Source organism: Cricetulus griseus, chromosome 3 (genome assembly GCF_003668045.3).
Source record: "Cricetulus griseus strain 17A/GY chromosome 3, alternate assembly CriGri-PICRH-1.0, whole genome shotgun sequence".
Classification (NCBI taxonomy): Eukaryota; Metazoa; Chordata; class Mammalia; order Rodentia; family Cricetidae; genus Cricetulus; species Cricetulus griseus.
The window spans coordinates 153,100,552-153,122,784 of NC_048596.1; the positions used below are offsets into that span (position 1 = coordinate 153,100,552).

Sequence of the window (22,233 nt, forward strand, 5' to 3'; positions counted from 1 at the left end):
GGCTCAGAAGTTAAGAGCACTGACTGCTCTTCCAAAGATCCTGAATTCAATTCCCAGCAACCACATGGTGGCTCACAACCATCTATAATGAGATCGGGTACCCGCAGAACATTGTATATATAATAAATAAAATCTAAAAAAAAAAAAAAAGAAAAAAGAAACTCTTTTTAGCACACAAATGTGTTTCTAAGCATTTCTATGGCCTTTAAATCCCCTATCTTAAAGGCAGCCATAGCAGAGTTATCTGCAAGGTAAAGAGCTACAGTTGGCAGAATGGAGGACCCTCTACGAGTTCTTGAAAGACTCTTGAAAGGTATTTTTAAAAGTCATGCCTTGCCTGAGTTACAGAGAATGGAACATGATTACAGCCACCTAAGAGCTAACCTTAAAGCTGAAATTCTTCACCCAAGACCCACAGATTTGGCAGTATGGGTAACAAGCTGAAATTCTTAAGAATTCTCAAGAAGAGGGGTAAAATTATATAATCTAGGAAAGATCCAAAAAGGCTAGGAACTTTGTCACCCCCGCCCCCCAAAAGTACTTTTCTGTTACACTGTGTATGTCTTCTTAAGGGTAAATGTGTGCCTTGTTCAATCAGAGTACCTGTTTTTCTTAACAGGAAGAATCTTAGTTTTGAGGTATGCAGGAGATAAGCAAAGCAAAGCTGGGCATCTAAAACCATTCTTGTGTGTGCACACACAGGCAAAACAAACACACACACACACACACACACACACACACACACACAGGAACTTACACTGAGTGGACCCCAAGAGAAGTCAGCTACATGCTAACACACACTACCATGGGGCAGACTACACACCAGCCAGAGTCACACTCAGGGCTGAACTTAGGTACCAAATCCTCCAGAATGTGAAGCAGAATCCTCCCCCCCCCCCCCGCCAACAAAAGAAATACCTCCTTCTTGGTGAACAATGCTCCTAGTGGCTCATGAGAGGGAAGTTCTCATGTACTTCTCATGACAGAGAAATTCGCCTTCCTCTCTCCTTTTTGCTTTCCAGTGGGAAACCAGTCTCCTCTTCTACACACCATTCACTTTCCCTGAGCTAAAAAGACTTCACTTGCTCGCTCTCTTCTGCAGCCGAGCAAGATGCCCAAGGGAAAGAAGGTCAAGGGGAAGAAGGTGGCCCCGGCCCCCGCCGTTATAAAGAAACAGGAGGCCAAGAAGGTGGTGAACCCTTTGTTTGAGAAGAGGCCTAAGAACTTCGGCATTGGGCAGGACATCCAGCCCAAACACGCTTCGTCAAATGGCCCCATTACATTTGGCTGCAGCGGCAAAGGGCCATCCTCTATAAGTGGCTTAAAGTTCCTCCTGCCATTAACCAGTTCACCCAGGCCCTGGACCGGCAAACAGCTACCCAGCTGCTCAAGCTTGCCCACAAGTACAGGCCAGAGACAAAGCAGGAGAAGAAGCAAAGGCTGTTAGCCAATGCTAAGAAGAAGGCTGCTTGCTGGCAAAGGGGATGTCCCAACTAAGAGGCCACCTGTTCTTCGAGCAGGAGTCAATACAGTCACCACCTTGGTGGAGAACAAGAAGGCTCAGCTGGTGGTAATCGCCCACGATGTAGACCCCATTGAGCTGGTGGTCTTCCTGCCTGCCCTGTGTCAGAAGATGGAGGTCCCCTACTGCATCATCAAGGGAAAAGTCAGACTGGGACGACTGGTCCACAGGAAAACATGTACCACCGTTGCCTTCACACAGGTTAACTCGGAAGACAACGGTGCTCTGGCTAAGCTGGTGGAAGCTATTAGGACCAATTACAACGTCAGATATGATGAGATCCGACGCCACTGGGGAGGCAATGTCCTGGGTCCTAAATCTGTGGCTCAAATGGCCAAGCTGGAAAAGGCAAAGGCTAAAGAACTCGCTACTAAACTGGGTTAAATGTACACTCACAGCTAAGTTTTCTGTACATAAATACAAACTTATCTTCCATCTAAAAAAAATAAATAAATAAAAATAAAAAGACTTCACTTAACCAAAACCACAGGGCTGTGACTAACATAAAGTTTGGGAAATCCAAGGGCAGGAATGAAAATATTGTTAAAAAAAAAGTCTAAACCATCCATAATCACAATCACATTGGCATTGCCTAGTCATCTGCATCTGTATACAATGCTTCCTCAACAAAGCAATGAGGTAAGAGGAGGGCCCAGCAAGGATCAGGTTCATGGAACTCCTTCAGAAGACAGCTGAAAAAAACGTTCACTTCTTAGGAATAAACTCACAACAGTAGAGACTAATAACAAAGCCGGCACATGTTAACAAGCCAAACTCATAATACTATTAAGGAAGAAAAAGACAACGGTACCTTCTCATGGTTTTCGATTAATATTTCTACAACAATATTCTGAAACTTCAAATCCATGATGGCGGCAACAGTTTCTTCCTGTGGTCGCATCAGAGTTGGTCCAAACACCACTCCTAAATTTGCCACGGTCATTAGATTCTGCTTCGAGTGATTTGACACACTAATGTTGATGAAGATGGAAAACAATTTTAGTTTGGTGGTAATAATTATAGCGCATTCAATATTCTGTAACTTTGTATTTCCTTTAGGTAATGTAGAAGAAAAATGTAGAAGACTCAAACTTTCCTCAGAGTCCACCTGTGACACCTGGACCAAAGAGCAGCCTGCTCCCAGAGGCTCTTCGCTCTCTCCTTCCCAGCTCCCCACTCCCCAACCCTCTCCCTCCTCCCTATGGTAACCAGTCTCCTCAGCCACAGGCTCCTTCTATCATGTTATTTGGACTCAATTCATGCCCAAAGCAATAGAGCCAGCTGACCTAGGGCTGAAGTTACTCACACAGTAAGCGAGACAGGACATAGCTTCTCCCCTCTCAGTTCTCTCTCAGGTGTGTGCCATGGGCATGGAAAGCTGACTCACACAGCTGGAGTTCTGAGAAGCTGTTCCACTGACAGTCCTCATGCTAGCTAGCTCATTTCTAAGCAGCTATTCCTTCGACAGCCCTGCCATCACTTTTCATATGTACTAGCTCAGTATTAAAGGGAAGTAGATTTATGTAGATAGAAAGTATTGTGCAGCTGTCTTGAACCAATGACTGAAAATAAAAATGGAATTTCTTGAATTAATTGCATTTTGTTTGACAAGAATAAGTCATATTGCTTGTCATTTCCACAAACATGTCTTCCTCCACAAAAATACACATGTATTATGTGTTAGCTGCACACAGAAAAAAGGCAGCTTAGGACACGCCCCCTCTCCTCTGATCATCTTTCCCTTGCTACCACAGATGTCTAGGGCCTTGCAGCTTCATAACAATGTCTGTTGCATCAGAACACTGTCCTTCACTCCTTCCAGTCCTGCAGCTCGGGGAGCACCGTGTACAGGTGTTCTTAGCTGTCCTACCACTAAACTCAAGACTCCATCCCATCAGAGACCATCCACCATTAAGGCTCTCTATTGTCTTAACACAACTTGTTCTTTTGCCACTGAGCTGAAATTACTTCAGCATTCACTGTAATGTGCTTCTTTTCTCCATATGTTTCACATAGTAGGGCCATCATTTATCTTGTCCGTCTATGTGTCCACTGGCATTGCCAAAGGCACTAGGTTTTATTAGAGAAACCACAGTTCCAAACCTGTTCCTCCCTCAAATTTTACAGGTATAGTGATTTGGGAGTCACTTTTATTTGAAAAGGCAAATTTCTCTATTGAGTTAATACATTCTGCTTTTTAGACAGGAAACAGGCATTCTGCTTCACCATTCTGTCCAAAAGACACAGTCTACTGTCCAGCCTGGTCTTCAGGTGTGGCCCCTGGTACTGGGGACATACAGCCCCAGCTCCAAGAGCAACGCACAGTACCCACAGCACTGAGGGAAAACTGAGAGAGGAAAGAACACTCACTTGGTTAGGTGTTTCACCAAGATATCCAACATCTCCTTATTTTTCTCTGGCAGTTTGTGTACCAAGAAATGGATGGCATTAACACGGGACTCTGGGCTGCCACTTTCTGTTTTAAAAAGGGAATGGGAAAATAGTCAAAAGAGTACTTAGAATCAAACATGGTACTCCTAACTAGAAATTCTAACAGTTTGCCTGTTCAGGATCTGAAAAGAGAACTGATGGTGTTCCTTTCCCAATGCATACCTTCCCTGGTTGGTGTTAACGGCCTCTCCCCTGTCCAACACACCTTCTAGTCAGTTCACTGTTCTGTCCAGTCTTTGGCAACCCACCAGAAAACACACATCCAGTAACAGCAACAGGAGCCTTTTGGCTACAGGGTCAAGTGACTCTCCCCAAAATATATGCTTAAGTTACAAAAGGGATAGTTCATGATGTATGGTAACATGTGAGATCAAGTGCACACTGACAACGAAAAAATGTGTATTTACTATGCCTAACCAACAGACAGCACACAAGCCATGTAGGGCCCTGCTAGCAAGTCCTGTGTTGAGTCAGGGCACAAGCAGATAGACGCACAGGGATGGGGATCCCTACAATAGATACTTCTGCAAGAGTCCAGTGAGGCATGGCAAGAAGGGCTACCATTGGCACTGTGACTTCTGAGGGCTCTGTCCCTGGGTGATGCAAGAGTGCAAGTGAGAACACATAGCTTCCCATTGACTATCAGTCCATGCAAAGCAAAGTGGGGTTCGTAACTAGGAACTGGAAAGCTGGGCAGGACACAGAAGCTCCCAAATATAAAAATATCAGAAACAAAAGAAATGCTTAGTACAGAGGCTTTATATAAAAGTCTGCAGATGTTAATTAAGAGGACTGTATAGGGGCTGGAGAGATGGCTCACTCCATCTTTCCAGAGATGGAGCACTGGCTGCTCTTCCAAAGAACCTGGGTGCAAATCCCAGCACCTACATGGCAGTTCATCATCTGTAACTCCTGTTCCAGGGGACCCAACACCTTCACACAGACATAGATGCAGGCAAAACAACAATGTTCATAAAATGCAAATAATTTTTGAAAACAATGACTGTATAGTGTAAGATTGTTAATAAGAACATAATTTCAAGTCATTGCTTTGATTTTTAAATAACAAAATAAAAGCAGAAACTGAAGTAGTCATAGGCTCCACAGTCATCAGGAATTTAGAACTCTCAAGACTTTGTAATGAGACTACTAGCCCAGGAGCCTACCCTGACTCTAACAAGCAGCTGCCTATAATAAAAATCTAGTTTGATATTTCAGGATTCATCACTTAGAAATACAAGCCAAAGAGATAGGTTCCCCACCTCCTAGAGATGGTATCCTTCATTTCTAACAATGAACAACTTTTGAAACCTATCCAAGAAAAGAGTAGAGCCTTCAAATTCATGCCTCAAGTCCCTCTTCCCAGGAGCCTCCTGCAGTTCATTAAATCCTCTCTCTCTCTCTCTCTCTCTCTCTCTCTCTCTCTCTCTCTCTCTCTCTCTCTCCCTCCCTCCCTCTCTCACACACACTCTTTTCCTGTGTCTGCATTTTTACCTTTTCAACTTACATCATTTTATTCTGACATCAAATCTTTCTACTGACAGGCATTTCCACAAGGTAACATCGTCCTCCCCACCCCAAACTCTTGCTAAAATACATTATTTTCTGTTATTTATGTCATATGCATTTTGCTATATTTTCATTGATATTAGCTGACAATGAATAAAAAGCATATTATTTTATCTATGGCAATTAATTAATTGTACAACAAATTCCTGTAATGTGCCAGAGACTTAAACGTTTGCTGTGACTGAAAAAAACAGAATCGGGAATCCATACATCAGCGTCCATCATACTCCCTTGTCTATTTGCTTATGATGTCATTAACAACAGAGGCTGCAGATAATGAGCAAGCTCACGGGAGCTTAAAAAACAAACAGGCACAGTGTTCGATTATTTCAATATGTAAATGTTATGTGTCAATAGTATTGTAATGTAAGGAAGCTACAAGCAATAACCTTCCAAGCAGTCCCGAGGGGACACACCAGCTTCAGTCATCATGTAAAAAGAACTGCAGTCCTCCTCTGGTCCTCACCTACTGTAAAATGAACATGCCCAGTTACGAGAAACAGGAGATACTACATACTCAATCACTGTAATGCCCATATTTCTGCATCCTTCCTTGTGTGTACTTCCCAACAAGAATGGAATGGGATGCTCTGGTTATGCAAATACCAAGCACTGGATCCTACATTGCTTTTCATCAGAAATGGCTGTGTTTACTCAGTGTGCTGAACAAATAACTTGACTACAGAAAGCAAATACCAGCATTCTAGTCTGAACAACAGTTGGGAGACAGTTGGTTCTTAAGACCCAACACCAGGCAGGCACCCAGGATTAAGCTGTCTGTCTCATGCTAAGGCCAATGTCAGTCCAGCGCAGCCAGGATGGGTCCATGTTCACCACTGACATGCCAAGGGCTCTGCAGAACATGGACTCCATCATTCTCAAGGGCAACAGGCTTGACAGGGAAGGCCTCCAGGAAGATGCTCCCAGCTTCACACAATCCTTCGAATTATTGCAGAGATCAATTTAAGACATTTGTAGTTTATGGGTTTCTACTTCCAAAAGTTTCTCATGAATAGGTGCTTTTAGTTCTTTTAGTAAACCTAATGAATGCAGTTAACAGTCTAAGGCTTTCAAATTCCTGAAATTGAAAACTGTTTCCAATGTGTTCAGTACTGAACAGCTGAGTTTCTCTTTTACAATAAGAAGCAAACAGGGAGTAGGAGTCATCATGTTATCCCGGGAGGAGAGGACGTGCGTGAGTCAGGTGTTCTCTGGTAAGATTAAGACCATGTAGAAATAATTAGATTAATAGAAATGGGTTAATTATTAAGGCAGAGCTAGCCAATAAGAAGCCCAAGCCAATGGCCAAGAGCTTTACAACTAATATTGCGTGTGAGTATTCATTTGGGGCTGAGAAGGCAGTGGGCCCAGGCTGGCGGGAAGAATGCTTGTAACAAAATAGTGCCCGGAATTGGGGCACGAGTTTCCACTTAAAACCTGACAAAAGCTTAAAAAGGGATTTTAGAAGCAAAAGAACAGAGACAAGCACAATTTCTTGGTAGTAGCATTTTCTCAGGTGGTCTCTGTTTTGCTAGAGACAAGAAGACACTCGCGGCTCCTTTAAGGGAGGTTTCCTGACTCAGCAAAGTGGCGGAAAAGGGCCAGGCTCTTTACCAGACAATCAAATGGTATAGAAAAAGAAAAAAAGAAGGGGGGGGGCTGGGCGTTGGTGGCGCACGCCTTTAATCCCAGCACTCGGGAGGAAGAGGCAGGCAGATCTCTGTGAGTTCGAGGCCAGCCTGGTCTCCAGAGCGAGTGCCAGGATAGGCTCCAAAGCTACACAGAGAAACCCTGTCTTGAAAAAAACAAGAGGAAAAAAGAAATAGAGTAGCTGGGTGTGGTGGCGCATGCCTTTAATCCCAGCACTTGGGAGGCAGAGGTAAGCAAATCTCTGTGATTTCAAGGTCAGCCTGGTATACAGAGTGAATTACAGTACATGCAAAAGTAAACAGAAAATGAAAAAAATAAAAGAAAAAGAAATAGAGTAATTAAAAAAAAGGGCATGTAAGGATGAAAACTCCATAGAGAGTCTGGATACTGTATGCTATTGTGTTGTCCTTGAATTGCTTAATTGCTGGGGAAGGAGCAACAACTACTAAAAGACATTTGATTATAAATGCTGCTAGATTAATCCAACTTATATATTTTAAAAATGCTTTGACTTCAAAATTTAAGTCTAAGGACAGGTTACTTTGGAAAAGAGGCTTTCTTTTTGTTTCCACAGAAAATGAAAATCTGTGGATTCCTTCCAGACCAAGACCCCTGAAGCAATGGCTGAGGTGATCCAACATCTAAAACAGCTGAGATGATGCAGCCTTGCAAACTACTACAAGGACTTGGCCAGGTTTCTGCATTTTCTAGGATCCGAATGGTATTTCAGCACCCCCAAAAAGCAGGAAGCAGTTTAGAGAGAATGACGCCCACATTTCCAAATACTGTTTATAAATGTTTGTTTTCATTTAAATGGGGTTGATCATAAATTGTTAATGATCACAGTCAATCTCCTTCTAAAGAAAAAAAGGGGGAAATGATGCAGAAATGAATAGTTTGCATTGGTATGGATTTTCATTTATTGATACAAATTTAAGGACAATTTTGTTATACATATATTTCTCCTCTTGTTTAGGTATTATGTTTATACAGATCTTTTAAAATGTAATGCATAATTAGATACAGATTACATATAGTCACCTATAATGGTCAACCTTATACCTAGGTTAGTTAGGTTTATAAAGATATATTTGAGATGGATAGATAGTCAGCAAATCTTTCAAAGACCTACATAATATGGCATTTAAAATAGTTTAGGTTTTTTCATGACAGTGAGACACAACTGCTCCTGGCACACCAATTACGTCAAAAAGGAAGATGAGCATGGAAGAAACTCGTTATGGAGTTTGCTTTTAATAAGGCGAGACTAGCCATTTAAACAAGAAACCGCTCTTGCCTGGACTGTTTGACTATATGCTGTATAAACCGGACATGCAGGACCCACAGGAAAGTGACTGCTGAACTTGCAAAACAAAATGGACAGTCTCAGGGTTCCTGCTTCACGGAAGAGTCTGCCAGACATTCTGCAGGACACAGAGAAAAATGACTGACAAACTGCCAATACAGGCAGTTTAAATTTTCCCATTTTGCTGAGAAGTCTGCCAGACACACTATGGCCTATTGGGCTGAAGATGGATGCCCCAACATTACAAAAGAACTTTGGGTGACTGTCCAGGTAGCAAGATGTCTCTGTCAATTCTAGAGTTTATATACTATCCTTCTGTGGTCTTCAATGGAGTTGAAGACAGTTAAGGTTATCATTTTCCTTAGGATAAAAGATAAGTTACATATAACACTTTAGACTTACAAAGACAGGATAGATAATATTTTCTTTAAATCTTGCTAAATTTTAATGTACTAAATTATAGTTCTTGCTTAATAACTGTTTTGTTATATATAATTTTACTATGTTAAAGTTAAAACCTTTCTTTTTATTTAGACAGAAAAGAGATGATGGTAGATCTCATTCTGTAAATATGTTTCTCTTATTAGTTAATGAATTGGTTAATAAAGCACTGTTTGGTCAATGAGGCAGAATGATAGGCGGGACTAGGAGACAAGGAGGATTCTGGGAAGTATAGGCAGAGTAGGAGTCATCATGTGATCCTGGGAGGAGAGGACACGAGTCAGGTGTTCTCTCATAAGATTAAGACCATGCAGAAATACTTAGATTAATAGAAATGGGTTAATAATTAAGACAGAGGCCGGCGGCGGTGGTGGTGAACACCTTTAATCCCAGCACTCGGGAGGCAGAGGCAGGAGAATCTATGTGAGTTCGAGACCAGCCTGGTCTACAAGAGCTAGTTCCAGGACAGGCTCCAAAGCTATAGAGAAACCCTGTCTCCAAAAACCAAAATAATAATAATAATAATAATAATAATAATAATAATAATAATAATAATAATAATTAAGACAGAGCTAACCAGTAAGAAACCCAAGCCACTGGCCAACAGCTTTATAAGAAAGAAAGAAAGAAAGAAAGAAAGAAAGAAAGAAAGAAAGAAAGAAAGAAGGAAGGAAACAAACAAAAAGATACACAATTTGTAGTGAGAACACAGAACCAAATTCTTATTTTTGTATTATCAACTTGAAAAGCTCACATTCTCAACAGAAAATGATAGGAAAAAAAATGAAGGCAGTCAGGAGAAGCCTTCAGACCCCTCAGTGAAGGGGAGAGCACATTCTTAACATCACAGAAACCCACACAGTAGAAAAGAATCAAAGATTATCTCCCATGCTGGTGTGACACACAACCACAAAGGCTGGCTGTATGGAGTCATTTTAATCGTCAGCTAAACTCACAGACATAGTAAAACAAGGTAAGCTGTGCTGTTTTCAATGGGAAATGATAGTTAAACCACAAACCCAATTCACCAATATTCAAAAGGAGAGTTAATTTTGGCCATCTGATTTGTGTAACTGCAATCAATATTTAAAAGTACATATGCAAAATGCAAGAGTAGGATCTACTCCCAGACCGCATCCCAGGAGGCATCAAGTGCAGAGGAAGGTACTCACAAGAAAGAAAGAGAAGAAATCCAGCTCTGCCCTAAACACACTGAACCCTCCGAAAACCCATTTACCAAGTGCAGCTTTCCCCATTAAACTAGATTAGCATGGGTCCCTTCCAATGGCAACTGCACATAGGTCCATAGGTCTGTAGGTATGAGTCCATGCCAGTAACTACAGGAGCCACAGGATTCTTTTACACAGTGTTGTTATTCAAATCAGTATGAAAACTATTATAGCAAGGCCACAAGGTCAGGAAACAAAACACTTGGTACTGACCCAACAGGTGACAGAACCTACTGCATCTACCTGATTCATTGCAATACACAGTTTAATAGACCAGCAAACCCCACCATCTCAGGCTTCATTACCTCCTAATGGGTAGGAACTTCCTCATCTGGCAAAGGACATTTGGCATTAGGATTCCGAACACTCCACTGTTAGTCACACATGGTAATAATTCTCGTGACACTAACTTTTGTAATGTAAAACCTCATTCCACAATCACTCTACCTTTCTCCAGAATGCAAAGACTTAAAGATGCAACCTGGCACATTTCAGCTTTTCCAGGCTATATGATGAACAACCCCAAACTGTCCTCCAAGTAAATCTAATTTCTTTCTCATTTGACAAAAATGCCACAGGGAAGAAATCAAAACAACTAAGCATTTGCTTGTTTTTGCCAAGACAACTTTCCCCCACTTCCTTGATCAGACAAATTCTCTTTTTTGGAATAATTCTAAACAAACTGTATTCTGGCCTTTCCCAAAGGCTTCCTTTCTGTGTGTAGTGTAATGCAGCCAACACAGTGATTCTTTCTGAAACAAATTAGGAATCTCACATAATCTTGAGCCACACCCATACAAGAAGGTAACAACCAAAGACATGTTGAGGCAGCAGTGGCATAGGACCCAATGGCATTGCTGTAAGTTTTTCAACAGATTAAACTATGAGATATATCTAGGGGGTGTGGGGGACACAATTTCAGCTACTGTCAATAAGCTTATGAAAACCAATATTACAGAATCCAGATAGTGGAGGTAAGTTTTCATTTTAAGTAAGGGTCTCTACAATCTGTCAAGTTACTTTATATGTATGCCTCAACCTCAGCTTCCTTAACTCTGAATTCTCTAACATCAGTGTTCTTCAGAAGAATGATTAAGCAGCATGAACTGCAGATAAAAGTAGAGCTGTTTGACAGAAACATGCCCACTTCTGCATACACCAGGTACACTCCCATTACACTGCAGATGCATAGTACTGGCAGGAACAAATATTCATGGGTATAGGAGTCAGAAAATACCTAACCTCAAATTAAAATTCACCAGCACTTGGCCTTTTTCATTCAACATAAATCCTATACAATTCATTATCAAGTAGTTATCTCATGATAATTCTCTCTGTGTGTTGTCTATATAAATGTCTTTATAAGTGAAACTATCTCCAGATTATCTGCCATCTCTCCAAGCTCCTACAAGCTAAATATTGGCCTGTCCTGTAGTATTCTGTTCATGCCAATACTAGGTATCCATAGTGTAATGAGAGTCTGATGCAGACAGAACTGGCCCCTGTAGTCAAGAATCTGTTGTGGCCTGACCCAACTTGCCTCTACCAGAGTCAAAGTAACAACAGATAACAGTTAATATTCGTGGATGATCTGTTACCAAATCTTTTTGCTATCTTTTCATTTATTTTAATATTATGTGCATTGGTATTTTGCCATGGGTGTTGGGTTCTCTACAACCAAGATTACAGACAGTTGTGAGCTGCCATGTGGGTGCTGGGAATTGAAACCCAGTCCTCTGGAAGAGCAGTCAGTGCTCTTAATCACTGAGCCATCTCTCCGGCCCTTGCTCACTTTCTAAAAGGAGAAAAACAGCCATCCTCTAAAGTGGTCTTTCCTTTTAACACAGATGGTAATACTATTGAGTTAAATTTTCATGTGGAAATTTTTAATGTGTGCATACTATCAACCACAAATCTGAGTCTTTGTATATCCACATAATACTTACTGGCTGGAACAATGAAGTCTCTATGTAACTCATAGGTCATAAGAGGTTCTGGAAGACTCCTGGGGGGGGAAAAAAAACCACAGCTCAATCACCAAACAATCCAAACAAGTCATCACTGACTTACAACATTACATTAAATTGCTTGTGCATGTCTGAGTTAACCTATAAATAGCAAAAGATACGGAAACACAACTGCTAATTCTCCTAGACACTGCCAACTCCTAACCATCCACAAATTCTTCACAGGTCAAAGCATACCATGTTTCATATCTCATCTTGGAAAGTACCTTTATGAACATCTCACTTTGCATATAAGAATTTCATATGTTAATATATTTAACTTAAGTACTATATATAACCAAATATAAGCAGAGTTTTGAAACGCATCATTAAAATACTGATACCAAAATAATATACATAAAATGCTAAAGAAATTTAAAACAAACCCCCTCCTCTTGATATTTCTATTAAAATAACTGGTATCAGTTTTTATGCCTAAGCACATGTAGAACAGATTCTCAACCCATGGGTCATGACCCTTTGGGTCACATAGCAGACATCCTATATGTCAGATTTTATATATATATATATATATATATATATATATATATATAGTACATTACAGTACAGGTAGCAACAAAAAATGTTAACATTGGGGTCACCACAACATGAGGAACTATATTAAGCGGTCATAGCATTAGGAAGGTTGAGAACAGAAGAAACATTTAACAAGAAAACTGATGGCTTTGTAATCTATGGCTATGAAATAGTGAGATAAACTCAGATTGATGACAATGTGAAAATATATGCAGCATTTAGTTTTTTTGCAAACTGCATTATGCAAACAGTAGCATATTTTATCTTGTAAGTAGCACAATGCTGAACTTCAGTCAATCCTGTTAATACCTTTAATTTTGCTAGCCCAGGTTTGTTAACTGCATTAACCCCAGAGAACAAGTGTCAATCTGTAGAACTACTATGGAGGGCAAAGGGCCATAAACCTAGGACTCAGAACTCCCCTCTGAATGTTTAAAAACACAGTCAAATACACATGTGCACACACTTAAGCATTTAAGAAAAAGCTACAAATCATGCCAGGGATAAGGGAGGCTGTTCCATACTGATGAAAGGGTTGACTCCTTGGGAACAAAACAAGCATTCACTCATAGATCAAGCAACAGAGCTTCAAATACATAAGCAAAAATCTGACAAGACTACATGGAGTAAGCAAATGCACAACCACAGGCAGATATCTGAATCAGAACAAGTAGAAAGAAAATGAGTTAGGACATTTGAGTAAAATAACACACCCCCTTCACCTAACTACATGTCCTTTAATTAAATGACTATCTACCCCAAAGCAATATACACAGACCCAGTAGATGGGCAATTTGCTTTGCAGGAGAAACTATATTCTGGTCTATGAAACAAATCTTTATCAGTTATACAAAGTTCACGTCCTATGCAATTCTTTGACTTCAATAAAAACAGGAGCTGAGGTGGTCCAGGGTGTAAAGGATTATGACACAAACATGGAGTCCCTGGGTTAAGACCCCAGCAGCCATTATCAGAAGCTAAGTGTGGTGCTACACACGTATCATCAGTCCTGGGGAGGCAGAGGCACAAACATCCTTCTAGAGCTTGCTGACCAACCAATCAATAAGCTCCAGGCTCAATGGAATACCCAGTCTCAAAAACTAAGGAAAAGCCACATTCTACCTATGAGTCTACACGGTGGCAAGTAAGTTCATACATGAAGAAAATTCTGGACACTGAGGAAGTTCACAATGAAAGAACAATGAGGTGACAAGGTGTAAGGAAGTGCATCACATTTGGAAAAGCCAATCAGTTTCCAAAAAAGCTAAACATATACCTCCCACATGGTCCAGGTATTTACCCACTAGGATTCATCCCAAAGAGATGAAATCTTTGTCTCAAAGATTTCTACAGACATTTAAGCAGCTTTATGCATAACAGCAAAGAACTACAGACCACCCAAATGCACAGGGATAGATCAATGGATTTCAACATGCCACAACAATTATTCTAAGTCAAACTGACATTTTTTGAAGTCATACTGAACACTTCCACTTATAAAGATCATAATAATGCAAATTAACACAAAGACAGGAAGCAGAGAAATGGTTACCTACTGATGAAGACATGATGGAGGAATACAAAGGAGAACAGAAGTTTAGAAGGGTGATGGACAGGCTCAGTCCCTTGATCATGGTAACGGCTTCACAGGTGTTTAAAGATATCAAGCTTATGGGAATATATACTATAAATATGTACAGCTCACTCCAAATAATTATACTTCAAAAAAAAGCTGTGAAAGGCACACATACCTCAATGTTTCTACTTAGAAAAAAATAAATACAGGTGAGATTTATGAAGAAAAGTCACTCAAAAAACAAAGCTATATAAAAATGTTTGAGGACATGTTTCTCACACACAACTTGGGTGCCGATGTAATCAGGCACACAAAGTGGCACTTGTCAACAACGACAACCAGAGATGAGAGAACGAGCTGCCTGGCTCCTCTCTCTGCCCTGTCCTTTCCCTTACTAATTAAAGGAAACAGCACAGCCCCCACCAAGAGAAAGATGAGCAATGAGAGGTCAAGTCTCAGGGGTTCATTTCAAAGTCCAGACAAGCAGAAAGTCATGAGGGGAAGGAGAGGTTATCCAAAGGAAAATTCAGGTGCTGGGTTAAAAGAAAGAAAAAAAGAATACTTAAGCAACACTGTGGAGAGCATTTCCTCTCCAATAAGACTGAGTTTGTGTTTAAATATCTTCTACCAGCTACTTAGCTGGCAATATTGCATAAAAAAAAGTAACATTAATGTTAGGGAAGCAGTAATAAAAATGACAAGTTCTCCATCCCAATTTTACTACAGTGAGTCACTACAGCCCTCAGCCTCCCACCCAACATGTATTGAAGCCACCTCTCTTTGCCACCCGTTGAGATCTGTTGGAGGATATAAATCATAATATTTACTCAAGCTGGTGTTTCCTTCCCTAAAAACCCATTCCAGTTTCTACACTTAAAAGAAGTTTCCTCCAGGTAAAGTTCACTTGACTAGGAACATCACAAACAGCTCATTTGTCGCCTCACAATTGAGGCTATGGCAATGAACACATCAATGGCAAACAAAATCACGAACTGCCTGGCTAGGATTATCACTCAGAGGGCTGGGATTCAGGCCTCTCAGGCAGAGAAGTAAAACACTGCCCCAGGTCAGCAGAAGACAAAGGAGGTACCATGTGTAGGTTCACTATGTACTGTTTCCTTTTTCCAAGACACAAGTCCTTTCTGATTCTGCCTGGTACACTGATCAGTCCTTTCCTTTCTCCAGCTTTGCAAGCAACAAAGAGGCTGGCAATTTGCAAGGAGTATTCAAAGCAAATGCTTAAGAGGAAAGAAACACGGTGGTTTCTTCCCTTGTCCTGGTGTTGTGAGTGACAGAGCTGGGATTTCAACTCTGGCCAGCCTACTGGCTTCGGATCTCACATCCTCTACCCATCAAATAGCAATGTCTCTCAAGGTCAGAAGAAATATACTTATTTGGCTACCACTCTGAAGGAATAAGGAGGTAGAAAAAAAATCAAATAATGCAACACAAGATCAGCAGTAATAAGGACCTAGCATCAGAGCACATCAAGATCCAAAGGCAGAGAGAAAGAGAGAGAGAAAGAGAGAGAGAGAGAGAGGATAAGAAGCCCCTTGTTTACCAAGTTAACTCCCCTACAAGGGAAAAGAAAGGAGCCCCGTGGAGCAGGACGCAGGAAGCACCACATACTACCAAGAGTTCAATGTTTACTCTCAAGCTTTCCATCAATAACTGTCATTTCAATCAATTTCCTTTTCTGCACTAAGTATAGTATACTAAACAGTAAATGAATCCAAGGCCACCTGCCAGAGTGGAACATACACAATTCATTCTATTTTTATCCCATCCACTCTTTCCTTGGCCCATCTAATACAGACTTTCTCAACTTCAGCACTACTGCCATTTGTGATCAAATGCTTTAGAGAAAGTAGGAGGAAAAGTGTTCTTGTTCTATGAATTGTATATAAGCAGCTCATTCCGAATCTCTATCAACCAGATGTCAGTAATGCTCCCTCCAGTAACTATGACAAGGGGGCTGAAGAGACAGCCCAACAGTTAAGCTTACTGACTGCTTTTCCAGAAGACCCAGGTTCAGTTCCAGGACACTCATGACAGCTAAGAAGCCTCTGTAACCCCAGTGCCACAGGGATCTGATGACCTCGTCTGGCCTCCATGGGCACTACCCATACATGGTACATAGGCATACACATAAAATAAAAATAAATAAACCTCCAAAAAACTATGCATATAACATCAAATATCCTCTAGGTGGTCAAGCACCCCAGTTGAAAACACTGCTTGAATACTTTAGAGAAAGGACGGGACACTGCAATGAACAGCACCCACCTCTCCAGGGAACTTCTATGCACATCTAAACCAGTCATGGTTGACAGCAATCTGATACTAAAGATGTATTTTTAGCTATAGTTTTTATTCCTGTAACAAGAAATTAAGAAGGAAAACTATCTTTAAATGAAATGCTCAAAAGCTGATAATAATACCTGAACCCTGTGCCAAATTTTTGTAAGACTTAAAAAGGAAGACAAGCAGGCAGAGGCGACAAGCTGTTGTCAGACAACAGGAAGGAAGCAGCATCAAACTCCCTATGGGCTACTTGAATAAATTAACAAAATAAGACATGACCTGATCCTAGCAAAAACAACAGGCTTAACCATTTTACAGGAAATACAAAGATTAGAGAAACATGCTGCAAGATGCCATGAGGGTACAAAGGGCCACAGAAAATGAACAGAACTCTATTTAAAAGTAACTAAGGTTCATCAGCAAACACCATCACTGGTAAGGGTTGTACACATTAGGTCAGACTCAAAGCATACCAACCAAAAGATCATCAGTATCATCTAGATCTGTGAGCACGGGCTCAATGGTACTGATTCTCTCGCCATAATTATATTTGGATTACCCTTTAAAAAGTCTTTCCATTTTAAATATATATTCATTTAAGTATCTATTAGTACAGTAATATAATTGCAAAAATCTTTTTAGCATCAAGAGAAGAAGTGGCCGGGCAAAGACTGAAGAAGGCAGGATGCTGCTGCCTTAAGCAGCACACTGAGTCACGAGGAGTCCTTGTACTCCCTCTCCAGGTCTCATAATTTTAAATGTCTTGCTTTAAAAAATACGAAGTAAAGCATAATTTGGTTCTCGTGTGCTCATGGAAGCCACAGTAATTTTACCTGAAAACCACCCTGCAGCTGTTTCAGTGCCCTACATTTCCCCGGCACTGGGCAAGCACAGATACCTCTTGCCCTTCTGCCACTGAAACATCAAACCTCAAAGAGCCATGGCAGAGACTTCCAGCCTTACTCGTTACTCCCTATTGTTTCTCCAGTAAACTGAAAGCCTTTCAATCAGCAAGCTCCTTTACTAAAGAAATTAAATGAGAGTTAAAGTGTGGAATGCTTATCTAATTCCAGCCCTACATTATTTTCTACAAGAGATGGATCTTAAATTTTATTAAAAAACCTTAGTAAGTAAACTTTTAAAATACTTTTATGTCTTACCATATACTTTCTGTTCAAAATAGTTAAATTCAAGCAAAGTCTTCATTTTAACTTAAAACATAAATAAAAGATTCCCTGTTGCTACACAGCACATAATGGAGACATTCTACATCTACTTCAGGATCCAAGGCTCCTCTGCTGCCATTTACTTAACTATGGTGCTTTGCAGTGCTTTGAATAAGAATGACCCCACATGCTCATATATTTGAATGTTTAACCCCCAGTGGATGGAACTGTTTGGGAAGGATTAAGAGGTGTGGGCCTTCTGGGAGAAGAAGTGTCACTGGGAGTGGGCTCTGATGATTCAAAAATCATGTCAGGCTCAGTGTCAAACCCCCTCCACCTGTGTGCGTGCGTGCATGTATGTGTCTGTCTGTCTGTCTGTCTGTCTGTCTGTCTGTCTTGTCTTGTCTGTGCAACTTATGGATTAAATATGAGCTCTCAGTCACTGCTTCAGTGCCATGGCTACCTGCTGCCATGCTTCCCGCCATAATGATCATGGACTAACTCTGACACTGAAAGCAAGCCCCTAAATAAATGCCTTCCTAAGTTGCCTCAGCCATGGTGTGTCTTCACAGCAACAGAACAGGAACAAGACGGTGCTCATTACTACTGGCTTCGTCTTCTGAAACATTATTGGGTACTTCATAGAATTTCTCCTTTTAGTAAGTGTCAACATAACCACTGCCACTTCTGTGGAGTGAGCACCTGGTCTGTGACAGAGGCTCACCTCAAATACTGTTTCAAGGCACTTGTCACTGTCTTCACTTCCCAATCCACAGAATTCTCCAGGTCCAGCTCATTGCATGTTTTTGCATCTGGTAAACAAGCAAAAAAGAAAACAGTTAAAAATCTGACCATCTGAAGTCCTAGCTGGCTCACAAAACTTCCAATTTTAAGTGACTAAAACAATACATAATTAACCCTGAGCTTCTCCAGAAAAGTATTCTATGCAATCTTTTAATAACAGCATAAGCTACCTTGTATTATCAGACATTTCATCCTTCAGAGGTCTACAGGAGAGGTAAAGCAAAAGGATCTGAAATATAGACTAAAAGTGCAGAAGGACAAAACAGGCATGGCATGTCAACGAGCAAGCTCATGGGAAGCAAATGTCACCTCGTCAGTAAAGGCGTCACTCAGCAGCCACAGCTTGGAGCATGTGGCGCTATCAGCAGAACGGATATGACTTGTCTCCATTGGCACTGTTACTATCTACTGTGTTACCACATAAGAAACACTGTCACCATGAAGGTAGAATGATGACTAAAATGGCAGCATGTCAGTGGGAGAGAGAGTAATTAGTCTTGCATTCCCATATTTGTATTCTTTATAGTTGCTTTCTGAAGTTTAACATATGATCAGCCCAAACAGAAACATATAAACATGTCGATACACCATGTTACATTAACACGTACATTTTTTTATTTCTTTGTATTAGTAAGAAATAGTTGCAATTAAGATGTGAAGTAAAAAACAAAAATCTACTCAAGTGAAAGAATGTCTGTGGGTAATCCTTCACACCAACATTACAATCTGTTTACCCATCGAGAACACTCGATGCCTCTGGGTACCACCTCTGGCATTTACTCTCAACTAGTTTTATTTGCCCTAAAAGTGTGTTGCTGATATTTTGTTTCCAAATGCTCTTTTTGAAAAATGCCTAGTGTTCTAAAGAAAGGATATGCAAGTACAAACAGAAAGAAAGAAAAATGGGGGAGAGGGGGAAGGAGGATGCTTACAGTGTTAATCCAGGTTGAAATAATAACAGGACAATGGGAAAGGCAAACACCCTGAGTATAGTGCCATTCTTGTCCTTCTGGGCCAGCATACCCAGCATGGCTGGCAGCCTGGGTCTTCCACAGCTGAGCTTTAATGCTACACCAGTCTGGTACTGTAAGCCACCCCAAGCAAGGAAGTCCCAAATTGAACTGACTGTCAGATCCTCATCTGTACCAAGGAGATCTAAGCAGGTAAATTCTCCTATAAACTAGTGTGAGCATGCTAACAAATCAAGGACATGGGCAGACTTACATGGCTTACAAGCAGCAGGTCACAGCCAAAGCCAAGCCATTAAAAGCAAGGACATTCTGTGGTGCTACTCTCCCCAAGAAAGGAGCAGAAAACAGGTTATAAGTAAGGGTGTCAAGCCACCACTAGAAATCTACATGTATTTCCGCACTCCTACAATCAAGAGGGGACAGTTAGCAACTTTGGAAAACTGTCTCCCTCACTCCAGAAGAAAGCTTCAACTAAAAACAAAGAATTGGCCATCTCCAGATTTCCTCCTCCCTCACACCGGATTTGTCTCTGCAGAGAAAAAAAGTACCTTGTTGGTACTTTCTTTTTAAAAGCATGCAAAGAAAAGGCTGTCAAAGTGGGACCAGCAGATTAGCTGAGCACGCCGCCCGAAAAGCTTTAGGCATGGACATGATGCAACAAAAGGATGAATGCTCCATGTTGGACTCAAACTTTCTGAAAGTCAAACAGGAAGTGATGGCTATTTTACAGCCACAACATCACACATATGAAGTCAATTACTCAAAGACTTCTTAGGCACTCCAGCATTTCTTGATTACAGCAACTGACAGCAATATGCAATAAACCACAACAATGGCCACTGACACTGATTACATTCTCATCAGTCCTACAATCCAGAACTCGTTTGTTATTGAGCCTGTCAGGCAAGCCACAGACATGTTCCAGAAATCAAATTAAGCACTCTGATTAAAGATGCAATCCTTTATAACTAGGACTAAATAATTCTGTTCTAACAGCTTTGCCAACCAATTACTTCTGTAACTGAGTATTCTGCTTCTCATTAAATCAATTATTTAAATCTCATTTTAACATACCAGTCAAATAACATTTTCAATAAACTTGCTACAAGCAAATCACCATTTTAAAATCCAACAGGCTTCTAAAGGAACTCTTTTATTTCCTACTTTCTGCCAAATTATCAGTCTGTATTTTGAGATTCATATTCTTTCTATGGAAAACTAAGCCATCCTTCTAAATTCACAGAACAAAAACAGCTGTCACATCAGAAGTTAATGACTTTATGTCTATGTAATTAATCATCTATTAAATGTTCACTGTTTTCAAATAGCTCAATCTTACCTGGCAGTCCTTTGCAATCAGTGAGCTATGTGAAATTTGTTAATTTATTTAGGAGTCACACCTAAAATATGTTTCGAGTGTTCATTTAGAATGTGTTCCACCACAAGTGAGGGGAACTTGTGTTTCCTTCCTGACCAAATAGTTAAAAGTCTAAGCTAATAAGCACAGAGCCAAAGAGCTGACATTCTTGTTACTGTACGAATGTCCCCTAACTGCATAAGCACTGGTCACTTCCTTGAAGCTGGAAGTGCACACCCTGCACCCCTGCAAAGCATCACCCAGCCAACATGGACTTGGGCCATTTTTTTCCCTTTGACTACTTGAAGAAGCAAAATGTGTTTTATAAATATGCTTCATTACCAAAAGTCATGTTTCTACCTACATTGCTCATTCTGCCCGGTCTATGTAAGAAAATTGTCCAACAAAGTAAACAAAAAAATATTTTAAATTAATATTCTGTTATTTTTGTTTTCTATAGTTCTATGTCCAGAAAGAAATAAAACCGCCCAGTCTTATAAACTAGGCTTATAAACATCAGAGTCCACCAGATCACATATGCGTAAGCACATTTCCCCAGAATCCCCTGCTCTGCTCTTGTTCCATTCTAATGTGTGGAGAGGAAAGATTACCAGGTGGCACAAACCAGTTCTACTCTGACCCTACGTCTTCTAACTCATCTTTCCATTCCTAACACATTAAGAATTGGCACTGATTTCTGAGATGCTCCATCTGCTATTTTTCCTTGCCTTCCTCATCAGCCTCTAACAGTAAAGAAAGCAAAAGAAATGAACACACACTTTCTCCCAGATTGCTATGTGCCCTGACCTACAGACAGCAAGGGAAATGGCCTCTCCTCAGGACAGCAGACACCACCTGCTGATCCCCAGGGGAAGGACATCCCTGGAAGGAAGGGTGGCCTCCTCCTGTACCTGGCCTGGAGGAGGAGAAAATGTCCTGGGAAATCTCTATGTCAACTGACATCTCCTGTTGGCAGAAGAGGCAGTTGAAAGAGAATGAGGAAGAGAAATGGAGAGAAGGAGAAGTTGAAGTCGGAGAGGAGAGTAAGGGGATGGGGAGAAACAGGTTTGTCTGCTTTAAACAGGGTACAGGAAACCCCACAAGGAGGGAGCAAGTGAGGACAGCATGAGAGATAAACAAACATTCTCAAGGTGGAACATCACCAGAGAAGTTTACACTTCAGGGCTGGAAGAACACTTCAAACACTTGAAACTGAAAGGTAAATCTTCATACACAAGTGCCAATCATTTCCCTTTAAAAAAAAAAAAATCTAAATAGGTCTCAAGAACTAGCCCTCTTCTAAACACATAAAATGGTTTGGAACTTTTTCCAGGATGCTTAAAA

General features: G+C 40.7%; 1 protein-coding gene and 1 pseudogene across 4 annotated transcripts in view; one reads left to right on the plus strand and one right to left on the minus strand.

The window, feature by feature from the left end:
- Arhgap10 (Rho GTPase activating protein 10) overlaps positions 1–22,233 on the minus strand; it is a 272,186-nt gene that overhangs the window by 82,340 nt on the left and 167,613 nt on the right. For all 4 annotated transcript variants that reach the window (XM_027410549.1, XM_027410551.1, XM_027410548.1 and 1 more), the window contains 4 exons: positions 18,482–18,569; positions 12,115–12,173; positions 3,893–3,998; positions 2,334–2,493 (listed from right to left, as the gene is read on the minus strand). In XM_027410549.1, the coding sequence (XP_027266350.1) occupies positions 2,334–2,493; positions 3,893–3,998; positions 12,115–12,173; positions 18,482–18,569 (413 nt within the window). The remainder of the gene's footprint in view (positions 1–2,333; positions 2,494–3,892; positions 3,999–12,114; positions 12,174–18,481; positions 18,570–22,233) is intronic.
- Positions 1,106–1,957, plus strand: LOC107979303 (annotated as a pseudogene).